General features: G+C 44.6%; 1 protein-coding gene across 1 annotated transcript; it reads right to left on the reverse strand.

Annotated features, from left to right (window-relative positions):
• Positions 1-3,196: 3,196 nt before the first annotated feature.
• On the reverse strand, positions 3,197-8,744 carry LOC129120629 (melatonin receptor type 1A). Its single transcript, XM_077177466.1, has 2 exons — positions 8,202-8,744; positions 3,197-3,482 (listed from the first exon to the last, which is right to left on the reverse strand). Exons 1-2 carry the CDS (start codon positions 8,392-8,394, stop codon positions 3,439-3,441), a joined length of 237 nt encoding a protein of 78 aa, XP_077033581.1. The 5' UTR covers positions 8,395-8,744; the 3' UTR covers positions 3,197-3,438.
• Positions 8,745-15,760: the final 7,016 nt, after the last annotated feature.

The following is a 15,760-nucleotide window of genomic DNA, read 5'->3' on the forward strand; positions in this document are numbered from 1 at the left end:
TGATTTCAGTAAAACCAGGATTTCACTTTTAGGGAAGTTATTTCAGATCAGGCATACTTCTGGAGATGCTGCTTCCTTGCAAAGGGGAAAGGTGATTTTGTAGAAACCACATTCTGTTAGTCTATCAACCTTCTTTTGACTAGCAAAGCAACAGCCAGGAGGTGATCCTTTTATTCTCATTACAGGAATAGCAATGCTATGTAATATTGGTACAACAGCAAAAGCATATAAACTGACAGAAAACACCCAGGCAATGGGAATCATAGAATGGGTTGGGTTGAAAGGGACCTTAAAGATCATTTAGTTGCAACCCCCTGCTATGGGCAGGGACACATTCCACTACACCAGGTTGCTCAAAGCATCATTGAACCTGGCCTTGAACACCTCATGCAGCATCCAAAACCTCACTAAGCCACCTTCCAATGTATCAACACTTCTTCAGTTGGGGCAAGGTGATTCCAAAAGGATTTCTATGAACTCCCACAACAGCTGAAAATTGTATTTGATGACTGAAAAGGTCCCATTCAATCCTGTGTTCTAAGTGAGAGCTAATTCAGTGACAGATTGAGGGAAGGTTCAGAGATGTAATATGGAATAAGGGTAATGTGGGGAAGACCCTAGGTTTTAAGTAGATTAATATTATGTGAACCTGCATGTTAGTTGATGCACATTGCAATACTCAAATTACAGAAGGCAGACCTCAGCATTACACTGATAATCTGAGAGACATCTTTAATGTAAATAATTACTATAATTAAGATTGTGTATTTTACATTAATATGCCTTAACTTTAAAAACCATGAATTCTTCATCCAAAATAAAAGAAAAATGCAACTGAAGTAAACGATTAATTTGCATTTATGCAAACTTTGATTCTTCATAATGTGCAACTCCCATATTTTCAAAGTACTCCTAACAAAAATGTCACACCTTTGCTGTACTAGACTCTTTCACCTGTGAAAATGAAAAATGTCTCCCAAATACAGACAGGGAGATGAAGACATCCTTAAAAATCAAGTTAAACTAAGGAGTAGAAAACTGTTTATCAGTCATTCTGGAAAACAAACATAAAATGAAACCTGTAGGCACTACTGGGGAAAAAGAATACTCAATTTTTTTCCCAGAATGCAAAGACTTGGTGGAACTTCTGCATGGTATGACTGGATATCAGTTTTCAAAGCTGATCCCTGTACTCATGCCCATTCGTCACTTTGGTTCATCTCCACAGAGCTGGCCAATTGTCTGGCTGAGTTCTGGCAGCTGCACCATAACCTCAATAGGCTTTTACTTGGTGCAGCTGAAACAGCTGACTAAAAAAGAAGTCACATTGACCTCAAAACCAAGCATGGAGCTGACCTCTGTCAGCACAGGGGGAAACTACCTCTACTTGGTGTCCTCTCCCTGAATACAAATCAACTCTGCTAACTTTGCATCTGCAGCCAAAACCAAACCCCAAACAAACAACCCCATGGTGATAGGACATAAACAGACCTTACACTTCAGCACCATGTGCATAATACCATGTACACATCATGCTGAATGGGGTTTCTGTAGGCCTAAATGAAAAAAGTATATATCCAGTCCAACTTTCACAAAAAAGGTAGCTGAACAGTCAGTTTAAAGGTGTTAACTGAAAATATAATTAATTTGAAAACATCCATAAACCTTTCCAGCTGCTTAGTCTGTGTTTAACTAGAGAATTTCAGTGCTTGGTCATGCATGTAAGTGTCTAAAATTGGCTGCTTCTATTGTCTCTCATTTTAGAGAACAGGGGTTCTCAGGAAGGATAGAGAGTCCAAATGAAGCATTGAAGGGCTTTAGGGGAATTCTAGCAATGGAAAAGATGAGTCTTCCACCACCAAGAAAACCCAACCCACCATCCTGCCTAAAACCCAAACAAACAAATTCAAGTTCCCAACTCCAGTACAGGATTCTCTGATATAATCAAGACCTGAATTTTTATGAAGACCAGTAGTCTAACACCTACTCTTCAAAAAGCGTATCTAGCTATACAACCTGGTACTGTATTAGGAGATTTATAAAACGAAAAGAATGAGCTGAAAATTTTTACTTCTGGTGTTAAGTGTTTCCTCAAGGAAGGGAAGTCTGTCTCCTCATTAAGAAAACCTGTAGAACATGAAACTTTTTACACATACTGGTCAGTGACTACCACAAAGCTACAGAAGATACTATCTAAATGTTGTAAACAGCTTTGCTGATTACTTTCAGTTGCTGTTCTACTTGAAACCTTGATTATCCCACCTGTCTGCCTGTGACTTTAGGAGGGCTAGATTTGGAAAAAACTTTGGATTTGTTTAGTAGCAGCATCTGTATTATAGTCCCAAGCATTACTTAACTACACACATTAAATACATGTTCATTTGTTCATTCAATAAGCAAACATTTTTTGCGTTGTTAGCAATATGTTTTCTGTTATCCTGAGGAATTCTTACTAACACCTGTCCTCCTGAAACAGAGGTCTGTAATTGTTTCTCAAGAGTGGAAATGTGGAACTTAAGACAGGTCAGAGATGTGACTAAGAGAAAAACTGTCAACAGCAAAGGGGACAAGTTCTTATTGACATGGTAAAATTAAACTGTGATGCCTAGCATTGAATTGACACCACAAAGTTTTTACTGCCCTAGGAAAGCAAGCCTGACCAGAGAAACAGAATGGACATTGCCACCCCAGCACTGGATGACTTCTCTTGGTAGCATTTTCTGTCACTAACCTAGACTTGCTGATGTCTGACTGCTGGAAAGACATGTTATGAAAGAAAAGTGAAGTATCCATGTTATGAAAGAAAAGTGGATAGCGTGAAAAGAAATAGGAAAGAGAGAAGAGCAGAAGCAAATTGGATATTGCTAATGAAAAAACCAAAGATAAAAAAAACTTTATGAGAAAAGGAAAAACCCCTCAAAAATAACCTAAAAGAGACAGCAAATAGTAGAGCATATGAGTATCACTGCCCACTGCCAGCAGCTACACTAGAAAAAGCAATGTCTCTAAAAACTTCAAAATGCAGAATCTTGCGAAAAGAATAAATACCTGAGCTTGACAGACACATTAGTGAGAATAAATTATTAATTATTTGGAATACTCACCTCTACCTTTGGGTCACTAACAGCACAACACCATTTAAACAAGCCTTTGAAGCAAACTTTTGATTCAGTAAATTATTCAATCAAAACCAGTCTGAGGAACAACTTTATTGAAACTGTATTTTTATGCTCACTTCTGTTCAACAATTGGAAAAATTCAGCATCTCCTCTAAACATTTTCCCTTCTCCCAAACAGCTTACCATTTTTAATACTGGAAGTTATTAAATTCTGAAATAATGTTCATTGCCATCAACATCTCAGTTTTTATCAGAACCCTGAATTTGTGCTATAACTTGATCTTCTAAGCTCTCTTCCTTGTGTCAAGGATTTGTCGGGCTACCCATAGTCTCTCAGGGCACAAAATGAAGTCCAAGGTTCACCTGTGACAAAAAGAAGGATTTCATTAGTCTCAATTCACAAAAGGAGTTTCATTTATTAGATAAAACAATCTTTACTAGAGCATTTAATATTATAATTTTAAAACTAAAAAACAAAACATCATCAAGAACAACATTTTTCTGAAAAGGCTGATGATATCTCCAATCTGGTTATCAAAAGATAACTCCGTCCTTATTTTTAAAATTTTTATTCTAGAAAATGCATTAAGAGAGGAGCACTCCTCAACTAGATTCTTACACTGCTTGAATCAAAACCCAGGGCCAGTTTGAAAAGCCTCCAAAATTAAATTCTAACTGATAGATTCCCAACCCTAATTCTGCAATGGTTATAGTATTCAGCAAAGAATGAAAAAAAAAATAAGTAGCTGTGTTAGTTAGTTCTTTCAAGAGTGACTTCACTGATCTGAAGAGATTTTAGAGAGATTACCCTTACTCAATATTACCCTTGAGTTCATTGTATTCTTTTGAGCACTCAGAGCTGTCTTCACAGAACTCTTGGGATCTAAAGCAGGTGAGGCAGATTGAGCATGCAAACATTGGGGTTTTTTCCCTTTGTCATTGCCATCTCATTCAGAAAAGTAGTTACCACACATAGGTAAGTTTAAGCATGTGTGCAGTCCTAGTGAAATCAACTGTATCTTGCTGCCCAGGGCCCTGGGGCCTCAGCAATGTCAAACTCCCTCTATGCCTTCTTCACTAGTAACAAAGTTTTAGCAACAAAACATTTGGGCCAAGGACATGAAAAGCTAGAAAAATGTACAAAACCCCAGCTACACCTAGCACAGACCAGAGATCAGTGAGAAGCAGCTTTCTGCCCTGATTTAGTAGGTGCTAGTTAGCAGCCTGGCACCAGGCCCTGTGTTATCCCAGCCCATGCCCAGTGACAGCAGACAGGACAGGCACACAGTGAGGAGTGAGGCTGAGGCTGCTGGGCCTCCCTTCCCACACTGGACTCCACTGGAGGGGGCAGCCAGGGAACCTTTGGACCTCAGCACACGGAACACCCAGAAAAAAAGCAACCCGCCAGCCCAAGAGAACAGTTTCAAAAGGAAGAGAAAGAAGAGCAAGAGGTGTAATACCATTCAAGAAAACTTTCTTCACTGACTAAGAATGGTCCAGTCCTGCAATCACTGAATACCCAAATCTACCTGTCACCAAAAGAACAGGCATCTGTTGACATTTTAATGTCACTAGCAGAAAACTAATCTCCATAGTGTCAAAGACTTAGAACTGCTCCCTCACCTTGTTCTTGATGCATTGTTTTTCTTGGTGTGGGTAACAACAAAGGCATAAGGATACCAGCAATCAACAAATTTGTCTGTAGTATTACATAGATCACTTAAATGATCTCCTCAGTTTTTGGAGATGCTCTGATTTGATGTTGACAGTTTCAAGTAAAAATTCCACTCATTAAAAGTACCAACAGTTTTTTAATACACCTTCCCTAAGGCTAGTTATTACATCTTCCCAGGGTGGATCTGTTGAATGACCTTATTTCTGATCTATGAATATTTATAAGGGTAAATGAGACAAGGATTTACACAAAACTTCTCTTTAAAATGATCTGTTCTCATTCTTTTTGAAAATTGGCTATTAAAGAAGGCACATCAGTTTAAAGTTCAAGCTGCATGAATACACTACCAAGATATGGTCATTAAAATCCTTATGCCTTGAATGTTTCCCTTGAACTTTGTTTCAAAGTTAAAAGATTACAGATATCATAAACCAAATTCAGTCTTTGTGTAGGTCAGCTTTAAATTGCAGCTGTTCCCATCAGGACTGAATTGGTGTCAGGCACCTCTTGGATTACAAGCCACCATAAAAGAAATAACAGACCAGAACTATGAAACTTATTACAAGTCAAGTACATTAAATAAAAGAGGATCCTACCAGTTGCATCATCAGCTTCTGTGTCTAGAAGAGCATCTATTGAAGCCATGCTTGTGCCTATGAAGGAGTCTGTAGTATCAGACACTCCTCGCTTGCTGAGACAAACTTCTTTGAGTTACTGACTTCTCTGCTTTGATCAGTGTCTTTTACTAACCTTCTGACTGTCAGGAAGGTTACACCACTTGTTGAGAAGGTTTTTCTAGGCCTTCCTACTATTCCCCAATGCACTTTTTAAATTGTAAGTCCACAGGTTCAATTTGTAGTATCTTCCAATACATATGTATATAATAGAGAGTAGGACAGAGATGAAAGATGTTTTCCCCCACCAAATCCACCTTTTTGTGAAAGGGTTAAATACTCTTTATTTCTGTTAGTCCTCTCTTGCAAAGAGGGAAGAAAATCTTCAGTGAGATACATTTTCTTCAGGAGGTATCTTCTGTTCCTCCCTGACCTTTTTCCAGTGGAATTTTCATCCTGTGTCCTTTTTCCTCAATAAATGTGCCAGCAAGACTTAATTAATATAAGTTGTTGCAAAAGTAGAAGTTTCTTTCTTAATACATTTCTGTAAAAAGTCGTAACTGCCTTTGGCATTACCAAGTTACAAATTAGTTGTATGGATAAATCAGATTATTTTCAATGTAATCTCTTCCTGAATAATCTGAATTAGGAAAAACAAGACTTGGGAGACTTTAGTCTTCAAACTTACCAATTTAGGCCAGGGTCTTCTAAATACTTCCTGTTACTCAGGAAGTAAAATTTATTTGCCTGAGTAAGTCCTAATTGAAGGCCCAATTAAATGGTGGTGCTTACATAAATAAAGTTATTCCCAGGCAAAGGTTTTTGCAGGATTAGTCAAGAACACTTACAACACCTTTTTAAAACCTGTGTTATTTCCAAAGATTCCTTTAATCCATTTACTAAATCCCCCCATATTTTAAAGAGAAAAACCCTCAAACTCAAGAGCTTTAAAAGCTTGCTCCTATTTTTCTCCTAAATCACGACTATAAACTATTCATCACATTGTACAAAGTATGTACTTGTTTTAATTAATCCTTTGTTTCAGAGGGTCAAGAAGTATCTACTTCATGTTCCAGTCTCAAACAATTTATGTTCAGAAGAATACTCTACTCTCCTAGCTGTTGCCAGCTTATTGCAGTTCTTAACAGTCACTATGACAGAAAAGGCAAGAACAAGAAATGCAGTAAGAGTGAGCAAGTGAGCACTTGTCGAGATTCAGGAGGGATTACATGATATCTACAGCAGAGATATGCACACACAGAGCCCAAGCATTCAGTTATGTCTCCAGAAAAAAGACACCATGTTTATTTCAGACTTGTCCATATTGCAAACTACCCACAGAAGTGCTAAAGCATAGATTTATTAATTAAGGAGGTGGAGAATATCACCCATTCCCCTAGAGTAACCCAAGTAATATGCCTGTCTCAACCCTTCCTCCCTCCATCTAAAAGTCTTCCAGGGAACAAGGGTAGTGAAGTGGCCACTTGGACTTATGGAGTTGGAGCCTCCTTTCAATTACAGGCACGTGTTGCCCTGCCAGCTCCAGTGAATGGAATTCCTGCCAATGAAAGCAGGAAGATAAAAGAGCTTTCAGAATTTACATCAGTGACAACTGCAGAGAGGAAAAAAAATTAAAATCTGTTATTCTTCATTTTGATCTTGTGTGTGGCATTCCACTGTGGCTGAATGAAACTGAAGCAGACAATCCACTAGAATTACCTGAATTAACCTCAGAAAGACAAGCATGCCACTGTCTGCCAGAGTCCAGTACTAGATACCTTTCTTAGGCTAGCTCAAAGCCCAGGCTCAAGTTCCCCCTCAGATGAATTTTAAGCCATTAACTAATGAACTTAGTGCAGTAGTAATGGAGACCTTGACAGCCCAGTTGTGAAAAAAATAAAAGCCCAGTTGTGAAAAAAATAGAAGCAGCTTCTCAGTTGTCATGGAGTGAAATTCTGCTTTCATTACCAGTACAGCTCTCTTCCCATGCTCCTGTATTTTTTTCAATGAAAGATGCATAGGGTTTGGAGTGCACAGATTTGGTACACGTGCGCAGCAGCTGGTCTGACATGATAAAGCAGAATGAATCTGAAGAAGTTCCTGCCTGTCTGACCAATAATCCATGAACTAAGAGGGATTTACTCAATAGACCAGCACAGATTCTATCCTGTCAAAATTAGAGGCTGATTTTTTAAAAAAGTGCCTAAAGCTGTTTTCTGTTAGATGTTTTCCATTCCCCAAAGACCTAGACAGCAAGTAGGAGGCGAACAAAGGTGGGGGGAGGGAATTGTCTGAATCCTGCAATGTTTATAACTTCGCATTCGCTTGATTTGAAGCTCCAACCACAGAATTTGTTACTGAAGACATTTCTGTAACTCAAAGAAAATCAATCAGAAGAATAGCATCCAGCATGCACAGACACACACTGTATGCCAAGGCAGCATCCCCAGTACCGTGTCTAAATTTCATTCTTAAATACGACTTACTTGCCATTCTCTTTTGCTAGGTGGGAACTGCCGAGAGCTAAAAATAGCACCAGGATTCAGTGGCGGGAGCTAAAAATACCCTTTCCCGCTCGATTACCGACTCGGCAGGAAAGACGGAGCCCTTGGCATCTGTCACAGCCTGTAACCGCCAGCTGGGGATGGAGACAAAGAGCCCAGCCCCGGAGTTCCGCGCTCGGGGAAAGTTTCGCCGGCAGACGAAGCGGCCGCGGCGCTGCCCCCCGGGGCCACGGGACCCCCACCCGCCCCAGCCCGGGCGGCGCCCCCGGGCCTCCCCGCCGCCCCTTACCCGCGTTTCGCAGCTTCTTGTTGCGGTAGACGGAGAGGATGACCAAGAGGTTGCCCAGCAGGTCCACCGCGATGGTGAAGATGAGGATGGCGGCCAAAGTGGAGGTCACCCAGGGCTGGCGGCGCGGGGCGCCCTCGGCCGGCGGGTCCCGCGGGAGGACGGAGCTGTTCAGCTCGCTCTCGTTCACTCTCATCCTGCCGCCGAACCTCCCAGGGCACTACCGGGTACCGGCGGGACGGGCGCGCCCGCCCGCGCTGCCTCCGGCGGGGGCAGCTCAGGTCGGGGCGGGGGTCGCGGTGGCGGCCGCCCTGCGCCGCGGGGCTGCCCGCCCTAGGGCGGAGCGGGGCAGGCGGGAGCGGGCGCACCTCCCATGGCGGCCGGCGCCGCCACTCCAGGCAGGAAGTTTCCCCGAAGTGTGCATGTGCCGCGGCGGGACACTTTTATAGCCCGCCCGCGCCGCCGCCCCGCCCGCCGCCACCGCTGCCGCCAGGTGACACCGAGCCGCCCCCGCGCCGGCACGTGCGCGGCCGGGGCTCCAGCTGCTGCCGCGCGGCGCCACAGCGCCCCCCCGCGGCGGCCGCGCCGCCCCATTCACGGCGCGCTCCGCTTCCCCATTCATGCTCCCGGCCGCTCCATTCAGCGCCGGCCGCTCCATTCACCGGCGGAGGCGCGGCAGGGATCGACGGGGCTTGCTGTCTGCGGTTGGGTGGTTTGCGGCGCTCGGCGCTATTTTTAGCCCTCCTGGTTAACGCCGGCTCTTAATTAAGCGCCCGCCGAAGTCCCCTCCCCTCCTCCCCCCTCCTTTATTTAACATCGCACCCGCACGGTAACGTGAGCGCGGCGAGAAACCTCCCATCGGGGAGCGGGTCGGAGCTGCTATAAAAAGCTCCTCGCGAAGGAGACTGGCTGGCTGGGCAGGGGGGGCGTCTGAGGACCCGCGTCCCGGGAGCACCACGTGCTGCCGCAGCGAGGGGGCGGCGGGGGGGGACACGCACCGCCTCGGCTGCCCCCCCTCCTTCCTCCCCTGCAGCCTTTCTTCCTCCCCCGCACCCTGGGCAGCGGGGGCGGTCTGCACGGGGAAGACGGAGAGAAAGGTAGCGGGGATGCCCCGTGCCACCCCTACGAGCCCGGTGAAGTCTGGATCGCCTGTTCCCCAAAAGCAGCATTTGCTTCAAACAAAGGAGGGAACAGGGAGCCATTGCCCAGCTGTGAGGAGGACCCAGTTGACTGAATAGGGTACCCCTTCACCCTCTCGTGCGGTGGGCGTACTGGTAAATAAATTAAATTTAAAAAAAAATAAAAAAGGCACTTTCTTCTGACTGTATCTTCTCGCTCGTACGGCATAGAGCTGTTGAAAATCTCCGAGCAAACTGGGCGTGGGAATCACTCTCCCATTCAGGACAACGGGCTGCGAGTGCGGGTGGCAGTGCGCGCTGTGCTCCGCGCAGCGCAGGGCTGGGCGCGGTGCTGGCAGCCAGGGGCGGCCCCGCGCACCCACCGCCGTCCCGCGCGGAGCCTCCGCTCTCGGGGCTGCTGCACTGCGGGGGACAAGCGGGGATCCGCAGCGGGAGCGCGGGGCTCCTCTGCCGGTGCGCGGCTCTGCGCGGGGCGGGGGGCGCTCATGCGGCGCAGCCTGCGCCCAGCACCGGGCTGACGGCGCTGTGTCCCGTGGCAGCCCGAGGTGAGGGGTAACCAAAGCCACCGTTGTCACCAGCAGTTGCGTAACGCGGCGGGTGTGACAGGACACCGCGGGAGCGGCCGGCCCGCAGCCGCGGAGAGGCGCGAACGGGCAGGGCGGGGGCGGTGGCAGCAGCGGCACCCCCGCCCTGGCAGGAGCCGCAGTCCCAGCCTGCACGGCTGAGTGCCAGGGAAACCCCGAGCTTCCCATTCACCCACGGTTTTCTTACACCACCGCGGGCAGCGGAGCGAGGAGCGCCGCCGCTCAGCCTCCCGCTGGTGAATGAGACCGCTTGTGTTCGGTGCGGGAAGTGCTGATTTATTTGATCACTTACTGACTTATTAAATGCTCGATATTCCGGCAGCGTGTTTTCCCACCGCCCCGATAAACAGCAGTCCCGGGGAGATGTGTCGGCACTACACAGCATTCCTTCCCACTGCTTCCCGAGCAGCATCCAAAGCCCGTGCATCACTGGAGATGGAGAGCAGCAGCCCGCACTGCAAGAGGAGGAACCCCTCAGCGCGGCGCCGCAGCTCCTGGGCAGAGGGTGGTGGTGAGCACAGAGCCGCCCAAGACAGCCACATCCACCCACCACCAGCCCCCGCCCTCCATCCCCCCGGCCGGTTAGCGCGTGTGTCCGTGTAGGTGCATAACAAGTAGGTTATCAAGCTGTGGAAGAAGATTAAAAATAGGAGGAGCCAGTATCAGGGGGATATCAGATCAAGGGCACGTGGAAACAGGCAGAACTGCCTGGTCCTCAGTAGACCTCCACGGGTGTTTGACTGGACAGGGAGGGGCTGGCTGCTCAGAGACAGCTGTGAAGTTTCACAAGGTCAGGTATTTTTAACCAGAAGGTAGAGTGATGATGAGGATCAGCCCAGGATTTTGCTTCAAAGAAATGGAATCTGGTCCATGCAGGAACTGTTGTTATTTGTCCCATTCCTGGGATGTTCAGTGACATATTTGCAATTTAGATCCACAAAAGAATGGAGATATCACTCCATCCATCCCATTTTAGTCTTGTGAAAAGAGCGTGCTCTGCACCAAGGCTGCTTTTGTGGTGGGAAGGGAATGCTTCTTGAAAAGGGGACTGAAGATGTCCTCAGGCATTACTACCAGAAAACCCTGTATGAGAGCTAAGGGTGACTCAAGCACCAGCAAGGGCCATGATACATTGAGAAGCCTTATGCTGCTGCTCTGTGCATTGGATTTATTTCCTGCAGAGTGGGAGATGGGAGTCAGGATGTGGGTCAGGCTCCAACAAGAACCACCTTCCCATTCCCACCAGGGAGTGGGACAGCATTCTCTTTCTTCTCTCTCACCTTGACAGAGACACCTCATACTATAAAATGCTGCTCTTTAGATTTTGCATGTGTTTACTCACATTCTGGAGAGTTAGAGACTCTAAGATGCCACCCAAAACAAGCAAGCTGTGAAAACTGCAGAGGAGCAGATCTAACAACATCAGGCTCCTTCACACTGATCAACATTCAGAGTCAGTCAGACAATCTTAGAGGCAGTTTGGTATTGTTTGTTACATTCACTGAGGCTGGGCTCTCTGCCCTCACATTTTCTACACTTTTTCTACATATTCATTTTTAAAGTACAACTGACTGAAGTTAAATAATGCTTTGCATGAAAGCAGCGTAAGATAAGATCAGGGAAGAAGAACAAGCAAATCACTTGGGCCAGCCACCCCATATTATAATTTAAATCAGAGTTGACTTCACTGTAGTGAGCAACATTGGCAGAGATCTTATTACATGAAGAAATACGGAACTTGTCTGATCTGTCATAAAAGAGTCCTGATTTGGTTTTGCTTGAGTTGTTTGGGACGTGCCTGTTGCTCATTCTGTCTCCAGCCAAGTTTCCTGGCAGATCTTGAACTGATGTTGAAGTCTTGGTTTTGGTCCTGTCTCCTTCAATCTCCTGTTGATTGAACCTGGTCTCTCTGGATGAGTGCAAGGCCTGAGTCTTCTTTTTGTATTCTCTAGGGCTAGCAGTTGAACCTGTTGTCAGCATTTGGCTCTGCCTGCTGCTCTTAGGTCCTGTGAGACTGTGGTCTGGGCACAGCCTGGGCTCAGGTTTTCCATGGCTCCTGGTTGGCTTTCCTATGGAGAAGCTCTTAAAACTACACAGCAATGACATTAGATGAGTTGAGGGAGCACCGTCCACCTGAAAAGATAGATGGAAATACAGAAAACATGAGAAGACATCAACAATTCAGCTGGTTCTCTGAATAAGAGAATGGAGACTGCCTGGCAGATGGGGTTGAGATGATCAGTAACAGGGGCAAGTACTGAGAACATGCTGGTGTGGGTGCCTGGCAGAGAATGGAGTGGCAGGGCAAAAGAGAGAACATTTGTCTCCTTACAGAGAAGTTTTCACCATGGTACAGTGTGGTTTTCTTACATCAGAGGAAATAGCTGTGGAGGCTGATAGCAGATAAGATCTCTTGGAAGGGGCTGACTAGAATACAAATATGGGAGGAAGGCCTTGGAGGGCTGTACTGGAACAGGGAGGTAAATAAGTTGTGGTGCCTGTGGCAGAGAAGCAGCAGCTTCTGACATACTTTATGTTTTGGTGCCCTTCTCTCCTTCAGAAAAGCCCAAGAGCTGCCTGAAATATATAAATGCAGACTCTATTCTCCTCAATCACAATAGGTATTTCTGTAGTGAAAAGCTGAAACTATCTTAGAACTGAGGTGGAAAAAAATGACATCAGCCAACTGGCAGTGTGTTTCTGCGGTGAGCAATAGTGCGGAGAGTAGGAGCAGCTGCTCATTTGAATGCTTAGCATTAAATTAAGTGGGTGCAGATTCTGTCTGGTGCTGTTCCTTACTATTTTGAGACCTTCATAATTCCCCTGTAATGCTGAAGAACAGTTATGATGCTGATGGTTCTTGAGCACTCTAGGAAAGAAAGGAAACCCACAGCTCCTCTCCACTGTGGTGCTCAGAGACATTTTCACCTTTACATGTGGCAGCCTCTTGGGCTGCTCTCCCAGCACACTGGCACAGTCACTTAGTTCTCCCCATAACCCTGCCTTGGCAGCTGTTGTTCAGTACACAGATCTTGCTGGTACACCTATGGGGCAGTTCCACTTCCCCCACAGTTAAACTGCTGTGGCAGCAGGCTTGTTGCAGCTCATCCTGTGGCAGGAGGTATCTACTCTTCATTACATCATCAGACCATTGGTTGTGATGCTGCACTACAAAAAAAAAAAAAGCTGGCTGTTGTTCCTTCTGTCTTTTAGAGGAGTGATTCAGAGTGCTGAAATTTTGCCATGTTTTATTTTGTGGTGTGCAGCTTTCCTTCCCTGACAAGTCTTTTATTTCAGTGTTTTTTTCATATTTACAATCTGTGGCATCTCCTACCTACATGTTTTAAGTCATAAACCAGCTCTGTAAATCACATCCTCTCTATGAGTATCGGGTTTGGGCAGATGATGCAAGAGATTGATGGGAAATGTGCCAGCTCTTTAATTCTTCATTCAGCACTGCCTTAGAGCAGAGTTTTTGTATTCAGAGAGTGCTGTTATGACAATTCTTGGGCAACACAGTCTGCTTTTGCTTCTGGCTTTGGGGTTTCTAAGGTGAGATGCTATTCACCACATGGCTGGGACAGGGAATTGCATTTAGAAATGGAACTACATCCTAGGACTCTTCTCTGCATTAATACTTTCTTCTTCTACAATATGAAATGGCCTCAAAAGGAAGAAATAGTAGCTTCTCACTTTAGAATGGCATATTATATAATTGTTAAAGCATTCTCCAGGATGATTAGAAAATTATCTTTGAAAGTTTGAAAGCAGAAAAGATAACTAATCTCAGCTTATCTGTATTTTTGGTTAGAAAAGTGAAATGCTGTAACTGACAGTTTTAAGCATGCTACCTCATAATTTTGATTTTAAAGATTAATTTGGAGCTGATTTTGAAGTTGGGGGGATGACAGTGGGTAAGGTTCAGGGCTATAAATCCTGATCAGAACTGGTACTTTTTGAAACTCAGTCACACACCACAGTTACTGAGATAGGTGAATTAAAACTCAGCTTAGTCTAGTGGCAGATCACACTAAGACACCTACCTTGGTACACATAGAGTGAGGTTGCTTCCCTCAGACTGTTCTTCTGGTCTATTTGCTTGCCATGTCCATTTCTTTGTCCTGTGATTCTTCAGGACATTGGTCCCCAGCCACTGCTTTTGAGAGATGATTGACGTGGATTGTTCCACAATGTGAGCAGTCCAGCAACAAGCAAGGCTGCTGGAGAGAGGGCACTCTGTGTGCACTGAGGGAACAGAGCTGTCCTATTATTTGTGGTTGCCTTCTGCTTCCTTCAAGTCTGCATTTACAATGTTAAGAATAAGGATTTCCATGGCACTAGCATTTTAGAGTGTCATGACAACATGTCACTCTTCTGCCCTGCCCTCTGAGCACAGATCCTGAGCTCAGTTCGTGGTAATGCATTTACTTGCATTAACTATAGAGGTTTAAATACTCCTGTGATAAAATAAAAGCTCTGCCAAAAGCCAGAATGTACCTGCACATTCAGATTGTTAGCTGGTATTCTTTTCTTGCAAGGCTGTAGCCTGTTTTTATATGCTGTTACAGTGCTTTTTTATTAAGCAAACTCAGAAATCTGCACCGATTCCAGCCCACCCATTTCTCTGGTGTTTTCACTATGCTGACCAAATTCAGCCTGTCTACTTAGCATTTAAATTTGATTCGTATTTTTTTTTCTGCATAGGAATCTATATTACAGTCAGGGAAATATCATATTCCTTTAACAAAGCATACAGAATGGTTTAAAATAGAAATCACATTCACTTTCTTGTTGTATATTTTTATATTTACCTTTGAATATTCTGCCATTGTGTGTTTATTTTTTTCCTCCTTGGCAGTAACTTTAAAACCTTTCAATATCTTCTTGTATTCTTTTATATGACTCTTTTGTCAGTCTGAGTGATTGTTTTCTTTGGCTTTCCTTTTGTTTAAATATGGGGAATAGAGGGAACATGTCTTGAATTGAAATCACTGAACTGGAAAGGGACTACAAAAAGAATTGACTGTAGTAAAGCTGAAGTATTAAAATCCAGCCAGTGCGGTTCTTACCAAGTATAGAAAAGCAGAAAAATGCTTACAGCCTCAGAGAATGCATGGAGAAGTTACAATGGAAATGGTTGAAATGAATGGGAAAAATTGAAATTGGTAGTCTTGAAATTGGTAGTCTTTGACATGAACCTAGATGAGAATGAGCCAAGGGTGGGGTAGGGTGGGGTGCTGAGTCTGGGAGATTGGAAGAGGGATTCAAAATGCTTAAAATGGAGAAGCATAGGATTGTTGTGCATAGTCAATATTCTAGTTTTAGGCTGTTATTAATGAACTGAAATCAGTGGAATAAAACTTGGTTGAAACAGTGATGACACAATTCCATGATGTAATGCTAAGGAGCACTTCACAATGGGCCCTTTAAGAAATGTGGAATCATTTGCAATTAGAATTGATGGGAAAACACAAAGACTTAATCTGAATCGAAATCCTCAGATGATGTACTAACTATTGAATGGGTTTGTTACTATGGAATCTCACAAAAAAAAATCAGCAACAATTTTTTTTTTATTCAGCAAGTATGGGCTGAGCCATTTTCTTCAATTAGAGTATCATCAGTGAATCCAGGAAGAAATTTTTAAACAGTTTGCCTTGTCTGCAGTGTTTCCAGAAATCTTTTCAGGCTTGAGGTCTACAAATAACAACTTCTAGGTTTGGGGGCTTTTAATTTGTTTGTTTCTGTTTGCACACACCCCCTTCTTCCCCTGCTCTCACACTCACACACTCACACACTCACACATATATAGAGCCATCCTCCCCAGTATTCCCAGGGC

The sequence above is a fragment of the Agelaius phoeniceus genome, chromosome 4 (assembly GCF_051311805.1).
Source record: "Agelaius phoeniceus isolate bAgePho1 chromosome 4, bAgePho1.hap1, whole genome shotgun sequence".
Taxonomy (NCBI): domain Eukaryota; kingdom Metazoa; phylum Chordata; class Aves; order Passeriformes; family Icteridae; genus Agelaius; species Agelaius phoeniceus.

Bases quoted from the DNA above. Each gene is read 5' to 3' on its own strand.
- LOC129120629 (XM_077177466.1), bottom strand. From the start codon at position 8,394: ATGAGAGTGAACGAGAGCGAGCTGAACAGCTCCGTCCTCCCGCGGGAC. The intron at 3,483-8,201 runs GTAAGGGGCGGC...TTTTTGTCACAG, and splicing joins CAAGAAGCTGCGAAACGCGG to GTGAACCTTGGACTTCATTT.